Here is a 13,877-nt window from a genome sequence, read left to right on the forward strand (position 1 = left end):
CTCTAGATTATATGTATAAATGTGTGCAAACCGCCTGTAAATCTACCTGAACCTCTCTCCTTAATTCAGTACTGCACACTGTGGCATGCTATTTTGTAATAGCTCTGCTGCCACTATTCAGATCAGGTTGACTCTCTGCCTGGCATGTTTTTGGCAAAAGTTCTTCCATTACTGCTTTTTCCTTTGATGCTTCTGTCAAGTCTAATACATGTCTTATAAATGGAGATTCCTGATACTGACACTAGAGGGAGAAGAGGAACAGAAATGACAGGACAGGACTTGTGTGCTCTGCGGGATGCTGAAGGAGATACACAGTGTTTTATTTCTTAAAATATAAATTCAGCTATATTAGAGGAAATAATAGTTTATAGAAAGAGCAGTCGATAAAGGAAATAGTCATCAAATGAAAAGTGTTAGCATGTCAGGGATATTCACCTCCTCATTTTCTTTTGTTGGGTAGCTTTGTCTCTTCTTCTAGTTGCAAAAAAGCCAAAGTTTGTAAAGCAATCTTCCTTTTTTGATTTCTAGGCCTGAGTGTGGATCGTCCTTGTGCCCGAGCAGTAAAGGTTGACTGCCCTTATCCACTGTCGCAGGTTACATCCAGAAATAATGTTGTGTGGGCACTGAGTGAGCAGCGAGCCCTGCTATACCGGGAGGGAGTACGCAGCTTTTGTCCTGAAGGAGAACAATGGAAGAGTGATATTGTCAGGTGGGACAGCGTCATAACCGGAAGGACACAAATAATTGTTTTCAATGATGGAACTCCTTGACATTTGAAAAAGTGTTACCTGAACTCATGTGTATACATAGATATGTGTGTGTATATAAATATATTTCCTTTAGTCTTTGTCCAGCCATATTCAGAGTAATTGGTGTTTTTTCTGTCTGATGAGTGACTGCTATGTAATGGAAGAAATTGTTATAAACAGATGTGGTAACACAGTTAAAGTGAGTTTAAGAATTAACATTTTTTTAAAAGACCTTTATAATATCTGTTAATATGACATTTTTTATTAAATACTGTTTCTTTAATCTTTGCCATAATAGCTTTAATGAGCTGCTCAGATATTTGAGTGAATTTTTTCTGTGATTAAATCTCAGTGTTTTCTTGGTCATCCACACAGCTGGATAATACTTTTCCCCTTCCCAGTCACAGATTTTTATAAGTATTCTGGATAATTGATATTTAGCTTTGTAGTTGAGCCTACGCTTGCTGTAGTTAGTTTGTGATAAAGTTAAAAGCACTGAGTGTTTACTGCTGGCTTTGAGAATCTAGAATATAGTCTCTCTTGTGACATCAGCCTGAAGCAGGTACAGGAAGAAATTCCAGTTCTTGTCATCATATGATTTTATCTTCTACTGACTCTCCTGTTGTGAAGCTTTAACTTGTGTTACCTCCCGGCCTGGTATTTGGCTCTTGAAAAGTCTAAGGAAACATTCAGTATCTTGTTCAAATCCGAAATTTGCATGTACTTGATTAGTTTACTTAATGAAAATATTTGCTTGACCTATGCCTTGAGTACATTTAATGTCTTAGGCTTTGTATTAAAATTGCAGAAGGCAATCCGTATTTGTTCTTAAACTGTTGAGAAAGGTTCTCTGAAAGAAATAGCATTGTTGGCTACCTTTTAAATGTCTGATACAATCACCTGATCTTGTTGACTTTCTGAGCTTGAAAATTGTTTACTTATACAGGAAACTTATAGTCCTAAACTCAGCTTTTATCTTTGCCATAGTTAGGTTGAATTTTCTGTTTATGGTCCCCGAACTGCTAGTATTGGTCTCAGAATAGGTCAAGGAAGTTGGAGGAGATACATTTATGAAGCTGCTGTATCAAAAATTTAAAGAACACAGCTCTTTATTTCTTATTTACTGAACAAAATAGTTTTTGCTTAGTTTTATTGTGATGTATCCAAGTTTCAAATCTTGAGTGATCTTTGAAGGACTAATTTTTTGTTGCTGGATGTTTTTTACTTATGCAAACTAGTAAAATTTGAATTACTGAATAACTGTGAAAATTTAAAGTCAAATGTGTTTTTGAGCTTGGCCACACTGAGTTCGATCATTTTGAACTGCTGTTAGCATTGTAACAGCTTCCGTAAAATAGCGCAAGCATAAATTTGAAGTAAGGTTTTTAATTTTTTTTACTTGTTTGCATTTCCAGTGAAATGCAAGCTTTGGAACCAGTGTGCATAACCCTTGGAGATCAGCAGACATTATGGGCTTTGGATATCCACGGAAATCTGTGGTTCAGAACTGGTATAGTTTCAAAGAAACCACAAGGAGATGATAACCATTGGTGGCAAGTAGGCATTTTTTTTATTTTGCTTTCAGTTTAGTCCTTTACCTTGGGTTTATTATTTGCATTATTTTCCCATGAGATTCTAAGATAAAATTCAATGAATTGTTTGTTATATTATAGCACTCTTTATTCAATATATTAAAACCGCGGTGTGGCTATGGCTGAAGTCCCTTTTCATGTCTGCTATAAAAAAGGGGGGAAAAAACCCCATCCCATGGTCATCCAGAGCAGCATCACAGCAGTTTTCAAGAACACAAGAAAATGCTCTACCAGGTCCTATCAATGGTGCATGTAACTTGGTATCTTAACAGGGGTAGCAGGACATGCCGTTTAGGCAGAATGTTCAAGTCTGGCTGCTGAATGCAGGCTCTTCTCTCGTCTTCCAGTACCCTTCCTTTTCCTTAGCTAGATGAAACAAATAGTAAGTAACCTTGCAAAAATGCTTTTATTACTCATTTTTCCATTCAGTTGAGGTTTCTTCAAACCGTGTGGGGTTGTTTGCTTCAGTCACAGATCATGTGGGTAACAACAAAGTTACTGCAAGTACTCTCTGGTATTGATTTAGAAATCCTGATTCTTTTTCCCCAGCTTTTCTTATTTTCCCCAGAGATAGCTGTGAGGGAGAAGGGGGTACAAAACCAGTTATACAGAGAACTTGCTTGTCTACATGTCTACCTAAGTGAAAAGAATTTCAATTTATGTGCATATATAATCTCTTCTTGCATATGGGCATTACGAATAGCTTGGCTTTGAGGTTAGCAGGAAACTGCTTTTGTTTTTGTGCTCTTAAGCATTCCCTTTCTTTCTAGGAGTATCCCAGAGTGTTGCCAACCTAGTTGCCCATGACGGAACTTGGGCATATGCTTACTTAGACCTCCTCCTGCCTTATGAATTAAAATGCCCGTGAGGTTGTTGTAAAGGAGTATTACATACAATTTTTTGTGATGTGATTTAAATTGGTATGCAGGTTTCTCTCTTCCTTTGGGAAACTGAAAATTCACCTCTTAGTTTGCAGAGTTCGACGTGTTTTTATCGGGAGAGAAGTCTCATCCCAAAACAAAGGGCTTTCTTATGATGCAGAATTCAAAGTGGGTTGTTGGGTAGGAGGGAGTTGTAAGATGATGTTTAATGTTGGTTCTGGTTTATTATCAAGACTCTTCCTCATTCAAAACGTACTGTTTTTATTTTTCCCTTCCTACGCTTTGAAGGTAGGGAAAGCCTTCAGAGTGGTAGATCTACCCTTGGTAGATTTCCTGTACATAAAAAATGTACGTTTCCTGTACACACCAAAAAAAAGCTTCTGATGAAAGATTCTGCAGTTCACCCAAAAGCTTAACTAATTATCAAGAATGCTTATTTTACTTTTTTTCCAGGTAAGCATCACTGATTATGTAGTGTTTGATCAGTGCAGCCTGTTCCAGACGATAATCCAGGCAACTCATACAGTGGCAACTGCAGCTCAGGCACCTGTGGAGAAGGTGGCTGATAAACTTCGAATGGCATTTTGGTCACAGCAGCTTCAGTGTCAACCCAGCCTCCTTGGAGTTAATGGCAGTGGAGTCTGGATCTCTTCAGGCAAAAATGAATTCCATGTGGCAAAGGGAAACTTAATAGGTTGGTGTGCTTTTACATCTAATATTTCCAAGTGAAGAAAAATAAGTAGGAGAAAGTAATTAATGACAGTTCTGTCACCACAAACATTATCCACAGTGAGTTAGGGAAGCTTTAACAAACAATTCCATTTTTAAAAATTAAATTAAATGATTCCTTAGCATTTGGTCTTAAATACTTTCCCATTTAAAGGTAAATATTTTCATGGAAAATTCTTTGTGCACAAGTGAACTGTGCATAAGTTACTCCTTTTAGTACCTACACTCTTCTCTGGGGTGAGAAGGCAATCTTAAGCTATTGTGCCTGTTATATCTAGCACAGTGGAGTCTGGTTCATGACCGATGTGACTATGCAGAAGAGTAAAGTTATGGTTTTACAGTGATAATAGAGGAACTGCTTTATTTATTTTTCTTGCTATATTTCTCAAAGTAGAATGTTGATCTAGTACATTTCTTTGATCAGGTAAACACTAAGAATAGCCCTAATATATTGTCTGTTTAACCTTGTCGCCAAATTGGTCTCCTGATGACGATCATTTGTCTTCTCCCTTCTCCTTTTCTGCATTCCCAATTTTCTCTGTGTGTGTACATATGTGTGAGAAGGAGGTTTTCTCTCCCTCCCCCTCCAACAGTTTCTTGAAAGATATACATAGAAAATCTTGTCTAGATGATAGTTAATAACTGATTGCAATATAATTTCTTTAAAATGGTAGCATTTTAAGTAATAACAAATTTTAATAGAAAATTGAGTTTCATACTAATAGCACTCTGTTCTTTCTTTCAAGGCACTTACTGGAATAATATTGTGCCTCGTGGTACTGCTTCTGCCACAAAATGGATTTTTGTGTTGGCTTCCACAGCTTCATCTAAAGAAGGTTAGTGAATCAACAGTGCAAGCATATAATATCTAATTTTTTTAATTTGCGTGGAATTGATGGTGTAATTAAATATCCTGAATTACTTCAGATTTTGGGTGCCTCTTCTGTATGCAGAGATCTGAAATATTTGAAGTAAGGTGGAAATACATCTGTATAAGTACTGGAAATAAAAAAAAAAAGCAGCAGCATATGATTCACTCTGCCACCTTTGATGTGGAGTGGCATCCAACAGAGAAACCGGGCAGTCCTTTAGGAGCAGTAGCTTCCTAAATTGCCGCAGCATGAATTGCCAGAATTTTGTAATATGAAATCTTGGAGCGTGCTTTGCTGGAATGCCTGTACTAACAAAGTACTTCCCCTGTCAGTGCAGTTATTGCAGCAAAATTGCACATTTTATCGGTAAAAGTGCAACCATGCTAGGGAATACAACTGCTAGTTACAATAGTTAGAAATTGCATTATCTAAGTACACTGGCTTTATTGGAAAAAGTGTGTGATTTAGAACTGAAAAAGAATGCTATTTTTCAAAGGCAGTTATCAAGGATAAAGAAGAGCAAAAGAATAAAGGGAAATGACAGTGCACTGTTATGTCTGTCTTCCATTAGTTTCTTCAAATGAATTATTTCTTCAAACGAGATCACTTACTAGTTCCTCGATTTGAGAAAGTGAGTGTTTAGGTGCCTAAATAAGGGCTTAGGATGTGTGTTTGTCCTCCAGAATCTTAGCCTATGAACATAGCCAAGAAGCTTTAATTTTGTCTTCAAATGTACTGATCATTTTTTCAGAAGTGGATGTGTAAGCTTTCTCGGAGTGGATTAGGAATGATTTTAATAACAGAAATGTCCTTTCCATAGGAAGCTTTCTGTGGCTGTGCCAAAGCAGCAAGGATCTGTTTTGTGTCAGTGATCAGAATCCTCAGTTTCGTCCTTCTACGGTGCAGCTGCCACCGGAGGCTGAAATGGTGCACTACTCTGCCTGCCAGGATGCCATTTGGGGTTTGGATAGTCTTGGGCAGATATTTATCAGAACGCTTTCATCCAGCTGTCCAACAGGGATGCATTGGACAAAACTGGATCTCTCTCAACTAGGTATGACATTTTTATTGAGTAGACTATCTCTTAACTCTTCTTAGTGGACAGTGAATATTTTTCTTCAGAAGCATCTTTTGTTGTACTGATATAGAATATTATATTTACTGGGTTAAATAGGACCTTACAATAATGGGCCTCACAGCAGAGGACTGTAAAACATCAGGAGCAACTATGGCATTCAAACGATGTTTAATTTAGCCTTTTGCTAGAGACGGCATGTTTACTGTTTGCACACTTTCTATGTGTATGTGCTGCTTACAGTTTGTCAGTCTGAGGCGACTCAGCCTGACACAGTGTTGTGCAGGTCTATCAGTAGCTTTAACCAGTCTAGTTCTTGTACTACAGTGTAACCGTAATCGTGCGGTCCTGGGCAGTTCCATACAAGACCCTGAAATTTGCAGTTAAATGCGTTTTTAACAGAGTGGCCAAAGCTTCATTAGGATCCTGCAAAGGAAAAATTATGCTCCAAGAGTTGCATCATCCTACGCGATGCAGCTGATAACACTCCTGTGTTCAGGTTTATACCGATCTAATGATTCAGCATAATGTTAAGAACACGCTGCCGGTTACCTGCTCTTTTTATTTGGTTAGGCATAAGACCAAGGTTGTTGGCCATGTTTTAATCATTAAAATACTCTCCAAGTTTGGCTCTGGGGTAATCAGGCCACTTGTCAGCTTCATCAGTAATATTACAATCAGATTTATTTCTTTGTCTGTCTAACAGTCAGACTGTTAGAACATTCTTATCTTCATGCTAACCTGCATTACTGTTTCAAGAGAAGACAGAAGAAATTGAGACTATGCACCATTCTCGCACCATTTTAAAAATAATTAAAATGTTTTGCAATTTTTCCATTTTTAATGGCAATGTTCATGACTGGTCTGAGAACAGACAAGCAATTTTAACTTCAGGGTTAAGGAAACGCAGGCACAGCTGGCAGACTTTAAGCCTTATGTAGAATTTTAGTATACAATTTGTAATGCTTCATGGAAAACTTCTTAAAATGTGTCTTTTAAAATTAATGCCAGTTAATACACCAGGTTTTCCAGACCTGATGAATTGTACCATAATTGTGACCACTAATTGTACCATAGTTTAAGCCCTGCTTTATGCCTTTACTTTCACTGATGTACAAAGATAGGTTTGTCCACACTCTCCTTCTCATGTTGCTTAGTAGAGTTTGAAACTTTTCTCATTATACCATTGCTTTCCAGCAGTTTAGATAATAACTGTTTAACTGAAATAATAAATAACTTCTCGCTATTGTCTGAAAACCTCAAAGCACTCATAAAGGAAATCAGTATAATTGGTGCTAGCCGATTGTAGCATCTGGCTTGTGAACTTCAGTAGTTCAGAAGTTCAACCTTTACATTCAGCTGTTCCTGTCAGCTTCGTGACACTCTGGTGGTATTATTGTATAAAGACACTCCACTTTACCTGTCACTGTGGGTTAATACTTAAGCATGAACATGTTTTAGGCATTTTTCCTCCAATTAAATGTGTGTGGTGGATCACTGCCATAAAGACTGACAAGAGACTTCTGTAGAGACCAACAAGGTAGTACATATCCATTGTTATAATATAAGAGCCTTTATTTGCTCTAATGAGGATGAAGAAATTGGAGAACTATTGTTATTGATCAAGTGTATGTTTAAGTTTACTCCTGAAACATTAGGACTGTAATTTGCTGGGGTGGGGAGCTGCTGTAAAATACAATCCGGAGTTCTGTGTGGAAGCAAGGGGGTTGCCAGCATTTATGTTGAAACATTCATATTATGTTGGTGCTATCTTCTTCTTGCCCTTACACTATGTACTGGGAGTAGTATCTAGTATATTATTTTGATTAGGTTTCCACTATCAGTATCAAGGTTTCTAAACACAGCAGAATGACCTTTAGGTTTCAACAATAAACAATGCCTCTGAATCATGCTACTTTCTCTAAACAGTAGTTGAATGTGGCTAGCACGACCTTCTCCTAAGATAAAAACAGTCAGTGGGAGGAGGGAGAAACCCCAAAACATTTACATAAGGGCTGCATTTTTGAATATCAGATTGTACTGCAGACGTAAATAATATCAGCTATGCCGAGTAGGTGATATGTGATTCCATATTTGAGTGCTCTGATGCTTGTTTGGATCGGAACATTTCAACAGCTGAGACATGTGACAAAGCCATTAGTTCGAGTCATACTTTATGTTAGAAGGCATAATGAGGTTTAAAGTAAGATTTTGACTTTGTAGCTGAATGTCAAGCCCCAGCCTGCAAAAGAAAGTTGTTCTGGATGTTATTATCCCAAGAAGTAGAAGTTTTTGTGTATAGTTTTGTCATTTGTTTTTAATATGAAGCTGTATGATTAAAGGAAATTTTGGGGTGAGATGAATTAATTTGTATTCCTATGATTCAGAAAGTTAAATAATTTTGGTTCATGAAAAGATTTGTTTACTATTACAGATAACTAAAAGATAAAGCTGTATAGTCCTGTTTTTTCCTGTTCTTTCCCCCAGCGGGCCTTAACAACAGGGAATATTACCTTCTGCAGAAATAAAATGTTTTAAACTTGCACTTTGTGGGATAAAATTGCGCCCCCCTCTTTAAGGAATGCTGTATCTGATGCACTTTACAAGGATTTGCTGACAGATTTTGCATCACTGAAGACAGAGCTGTTACCAAGAATGGGATATCCCAAGCAGCGCTGGCATGTTCAACCAACCAGCGAGGCCTATTTTTAGAGTCTTTAGTTTGGAGTGTGACCAGAGCATTCCTTCTGTAGTATCTCTGTACTGATTGGGTCCCTCTTTCTGTAGAACATGTTTTCCATTACTTAGCATTGCGTTGTCCCAACGCTGGGAGAAAAAAGAATAAAAGAAAGTCAAATGTTACATATATTACATCACACAGCTATTTTAAAATGAATTTGAAAGAGTAATAGTTCCAGTTGACAGTTAACTTGCATCTCTTTTTAGTCTAAAGTATCAGGTATGCTTCTCCACTATCTTTGCAAACTTTTAATAGCAAGATTGATGGGTGCGATTGGGTATGCAAAAAAAAATAAATCTCAAAATTCCAAAACTTACTTATTTGGCAGCTTTGTTTTCATTGGGCTGACTTACATGGGATTAAAATACTGCTGCGCTTTTGAGATAGGTGTAATAAATACGTACACTGTTGAATACAGTTTGAAAATCAGCTCGTTTATTTACAGATGTGACACTGGTATGTTAACACTGAAATGTATAATCCATATGCTCTCATATATTTTTAAAGCACTGGTAGCATTAGGAATGTTCTTTGCTGAATGTGTTAGCAGTTCAACACCTTTAAAAGTCTACAAGCATGGCCAGCTACAGAGAAAAGTTCACATTAGGTCATGTGAAAGTTTGTCTAGGCACTGATAACATTTGTCACGGAATGTTTCCCTACTTGAATTCAGTTATTTTAATAGCATATTTTTAGCGTACTTTAGAAGTTGCAGTATCCTGTGACTAAAACATTTATTTTTAGATTTAAAAGAGAAGTACCACACATACACTACCTGTTGTTTTTATTCATTGTATCCAGTGATTTTTTTTCTCTCACAAGTTGTATTAACTTTTAATCATTTTTATGTGACTGTGTTTAAAGTTAGTTTAATACAATAAGTCTAAATAAAAGTTCTCGTTATTAGCTGAATTTGAAAGGAAAATGACGGGTTGCTAATAGTCTTTTTTTATTAGGTGCTGTAAAGCTGATCAGCTTGACCTGTGGAAATCAGCATGTTTGGGCCTGTGACACCAGTGGTGGCATTTATTTCCGAGTAGGAACTCAACCTCTTAACCCAAGTTTGATGCTTCCCGCATGGATAATGATTGAGCCACCTATACAGGTAAAACGTTGATCACAATTCTTTGTAAGCCAGTGGTTTAGCTCTATGCGTTTGATAAAGAACAATTTTTAACAGTCATGGAAAACAATACAGCCAGATTTTAAATTTGTAGCTTAAAACTTTGTCCCACATGTTTGAATTCTATAGGCTTTCTCTCTCTCAAAAATAAAAAGAGAAAAAAACCCAGAGTCTGTATAATGTACTATGAATATGCTGCCTTATCACCATAAGTCATCCCAAATTCATCTAATCATTACAAATCGAATAACTTCATTTTTTTCTCAAAAGTGGAAAGTTTTGTTTTCCTTTCTATTCTTAATGAAAGTTTACTTTTCTCGTAACACAGCAGCTTTATAGACATGTAGTAGCCTGCAGTCCTGGACTCTATACTGAATACCTGCTGTGCGCAAGCCAAGAGGCTGGACTGGCAAACAGCACAAAGCAGAGGGTGTGGGAAGTCTTTGCTCAAGTGGCATCGTGGTGAAGTGCCTGCCTCCCTCTCCCTTTATCCTCACCCTTGTGAGTCTGGGATGTTTGCCAGGGTGCTGCGCCTGGATTTAGGGACTTTCCTTATCATCCAGTGGTTAGTAAGCGTGCAGTACAATTGCAGCTCTTCTCCCGTGTTCCTGGAATGTGCAGATTTTATATCCTTTCTACCTGCCATCTGGGAGCCTCCTAAAGTACCCTTGGAGCATCTTTTCTGAATATAGTGAATGGACAAAATGTGTTTCTCCAGTGTCTGGTTTCTTTTTTAATCTCTCCTTAAACCTCAGTGCTTGCTTTCGTTGCTGCTCTTATGCCTTGCAAGTTAAACTATGAAATGGGAGTAATTTCTGTGTCGTGGGTTGGGACTGCTGCAATGGAGCTGACCTCTGACTACTGATTTCATTCTTTGCTCCTTGGCACAAAATCATTTGAACTGTCTGCTGATCTAGCACAGTAGCACTGGATGTGTTTGCATACTTGATTTACATTTTATAATGTTACAGAATTTCTCTTGAAGATTTTGAAATGTGTGGTACTTTTGAAAGGACATATTAAGAAATAAAAGTAAATCTGAGGCAGTGGAGTTGCAATAGTTTATTTGTTTTTTACATCATTCGCTTTTAGTTCTGCTTATCTCTCATCAGCCAATTACTAGCGCCTTCTGTGAATCTCAGGGTATAACAGGGAAGACGTGCAGGGAAATGAAACTGCAGATTTGCATCCCATCAGTCAGCACAACAATTTAGACTTGTTCTTCTGTGCTGGGGATGTGGTCAGTCAGAGCTGGAGAAGTGGCACCTTGGTTTGCAGAATAGCAGTACAGACTGATAAATAAGTACCAATATCACTTGCAACAAGGGCTAGATTACACTGCTCGTTCTTTTTGTGTTGCAAGTGGGTCTTTCTGATGTAGTCTGTAAGAGACAATTTTTTCGTGCTAACAGGGGGTAGAGCAGCAGGAAAAGGAGACTGAGGATATCAGTGATGATGTCTTCCATAAGGGTAGTAGTATTAAAAAGGGAGGGGAAACACATTCCAGGATGTGTTCCACTTCAACTGAGTTTGCCAAGAGACAGAGTTTAACCTGTGTAGTATCTTCTTACCAAAGCAATTAGGAAATTAGCCTGAAAAGCTGTTTCTCTACGCCAATACTGTTTTGTCTGTACTAAGCGCACTCCCTACTCCTCCAGTGAAGTAGATTAAACTACTCAATACGAAGGTGTTTACAAGAAATTGGGATTTGTCGTCAATCATTATTTAGCAGTGACTTCCTTATGTATAAAGTGTTTAAGTAGACAAGGTTGAAATTTCCTGTTACCTTACCGTGGAAGCTGGATGATGTTGCCTTCCAAAATTATAACCTTCTGATACCCAGAGCAGTGTCATTCTCTTTCCTGTTATCTTGCCAACACCTGACATTGCAAATTTAATGAGTCGATATGAAAGGGCAAAAATTCAAACATTGCTTGCAGAGGAGATAAAAGCTCGTGGGTTACATGCTCGTTTTGAGAAAATTCCAGCATATTAAAACATGTCATTAAAGTACTGAAGGAGCAGCCGTTCATGCTTTTGCAAAGGCTTAATGCAAAATAAGAAAATATGTGAACTTTAAAATTATCTCCAAATGCTAACTTAGCGTTTGGATAACAAATATAACAGGCTGAGGAGTGGACTATTCAGTGAACAGTATTTGCTTATTAGCAGCACCTTACTGTTATCTCTCCCTTAATTCACTTCGACACAGTTCATGCTGCATCACTTTATCTTCAGAACAACAGAAATATTTTAAGAAGTATTTGTGAACGATTCAGTCATTTTCTGTTTGAAGAAGGAAATCAAAATTGCCTTTCACTTGCTTTAAGTACAGGGATATTCTCAAATAACGTAATTTAAAACCAACTATGGATATTTCGTTCCCTAGTAAATGTCAGAGACAATATGACTTGCCATATCCCAGATCTCATGACTCATGAGCAGCTACAGACTCTGCTTTTATGGTGTCACTTTTCGTTAAAGGAGTGCTGCGATTTCACAGCATCCGTCTTTGCACAACTTCACAAAGGTATTCAGAGACAATAGTTTTGATGAGATTTTACTCATGCTAAAATCAGTGAATATAATTTAAATTCAGTCTTTGCTCTGTGATGCCGTATGGTTGGGTTTTAATCTAGACTAAAACCATTCTCATTTGTTACTCTTCCCTTTGTAACTCCCTTCTGCGGTATCTATTGAGATGAAAAACAACATTTTATGTTCTGTGCCCTCCCTTTTCTTTATTTTACCCAACAATTCAGAAGTGGTTGGTAACATCATTACAGTATCTGAGCAGTAGTAGTTTATATGCAGATGTTTTCTGTGCTTCCTTTATTTTGTTCTGCAGTCTTAGAACTCAAAATAATCATGTAGTTAAGCAGCTTTTTGGAAGCTGCTTCAAGGACATTGACAAAGCTGATCAGAATTCTTCGATGAAATTATTTTAGTCCAGGAAATAGAAAGTGTTTTTCATTCTACTGTTAATATACAGGATAGAGCTATTACCTGCTGTAGCATGCCTCAATATACATTAAATTTAATGAAAAAAAAAAAGAACAGGAAATATAAATATTATTTATGTAGATACTATAGAGTATGTTTTTACATATCTGTGCATGTCTGTTTATGAAGATTTAATGCTTTGCAGATTTCTGGCCTAAAGAAAGAATAATTAAAAATCAAACATAAAATTAATATAGTCAATAAAACTAATTTGGGTGATGATGGAGTAGAAGTTGATCAAAAGTTAAACATCATCAAATTGCTTTAAAAGGTCCCCAGAAGTTGTATGCTTGTTTGAAAAGAACTCTCGCAACATTTCAGCTTTTATTTTTGGCACCTTCTGGAAAAAAAGGCAGAGACAAAATCTTATCTCGAGAAATGCTCACTTCCTACAAGTACTACTTAGCATAAAAACTGGCCTTAAGAACCACCTTCTCAGGTTTGCATTAAGGGATCTATCAGATAAGCAAAGCTTTATTTAAGAGAATTAAAGGAAACAAAGATCAGGAGAAGTATTTGTAATGAGTGACCAATCAACTAGTAAACAATCAATCTTACTCTAAAAATAGATTAAACATTTTATTAATTGCCATTTGCTTAATTGCTACTCTTCGCTCTTTCGTAACTGAATTTCTTAGAGAATAGGATTGAAAAAGCAATTTTATTACATTGAGAGGTTTATGTAAATTTCTGCATAGTTTTTCCAAACTGTGGCATAAAAGGGGTTTATTTAAGGAGATGTTTGCTATTTGCCTACTGTATATCCTTTGTAGTTCCTAGGTCTCAGCAGAAGAGTACCGCGCAACTTAAATTTAGTTAGCCATAAAGTGATCTCTTGCAGTATGTGCATTCAAGTTAGAGAAACTTTTGATTTATTGCTTTTCCCATAAGCAACCTAGTAACTGTCTCTTTATATTTTAAGCTTGATATCATAGATAAGAGAGTTGAAATTCTTACTGATCTAGGAGGAGCTATTTTTTTTTCCTCACGCATGCACAAAAAAAATAAATTAAGGCTGTTCACACTTTCACTGTCACTCAAAAATTGTTAAAACTACAAAGCAAATGGTAGTTAAAAATATCATTTGAAATTTAGGAAATTTCTCTGTAACTC

At 36.9% G+C, this 13,877-nt stretch overlaps 1 protein-coding gene across 3 annotated transcripts in view; it reads left to right on the top strand.

Annotated features, from left to right (window-relative positions):
* The window catches only part of TECPR2 (tectonin beta-propeller repeat containing 2), a 44,870-nt gene that overhangs the window by 18,134 nt on the left and 12,859 nt on the right, over positions 1 to 13,877 (top strand). For all 3 annotated transcript variants that reach the window (XM_063333053.1, XM_063333050.1, XM_063333052.1), the window contains exons 12-17: positions 529 to 709; positions 2,165 to 2,306; positions 3,676 to 3,916; positions 4,698 to 4,787; positions 5,644 to 5,877; positions 9,595 to 9,743. In XM_063333053.1, the coding sequence (XP_063189123.1) occupies positions 529 to 709; positions 2,165 to 2,306; positions 3,676 to 3,916; positions 4,698 to 4,787; positions 5,644 to 5,877; positions 9,595 to 9,743 (1,037 nt within the window). The remainder of the gene's footprint in view (positions 1 to 528; positions 710 to 2,164; positions 2,307 to 3,675; positions 3,917 to 4,697; positions 4,788 to 5,643; positions 5,878 to 9,594; positions 9,744 to 13,877) is intronic.

The sequence above is a fragment of the Chroicocephalus ridibundus genome, chromosome 4 (assembly GCF_963924245.1).
Source record: "Chroicocephalus ridibundus chromosome 4, bChrRid1.1, whole genome shotgun sequence".
Classification (NCBI taxonomy): Eukaryota; Metazoa; Chordata; class Aves; order Charadriiformes; family Laridae; genus Chroicocephalus; species Chroicocephalus ridibundus.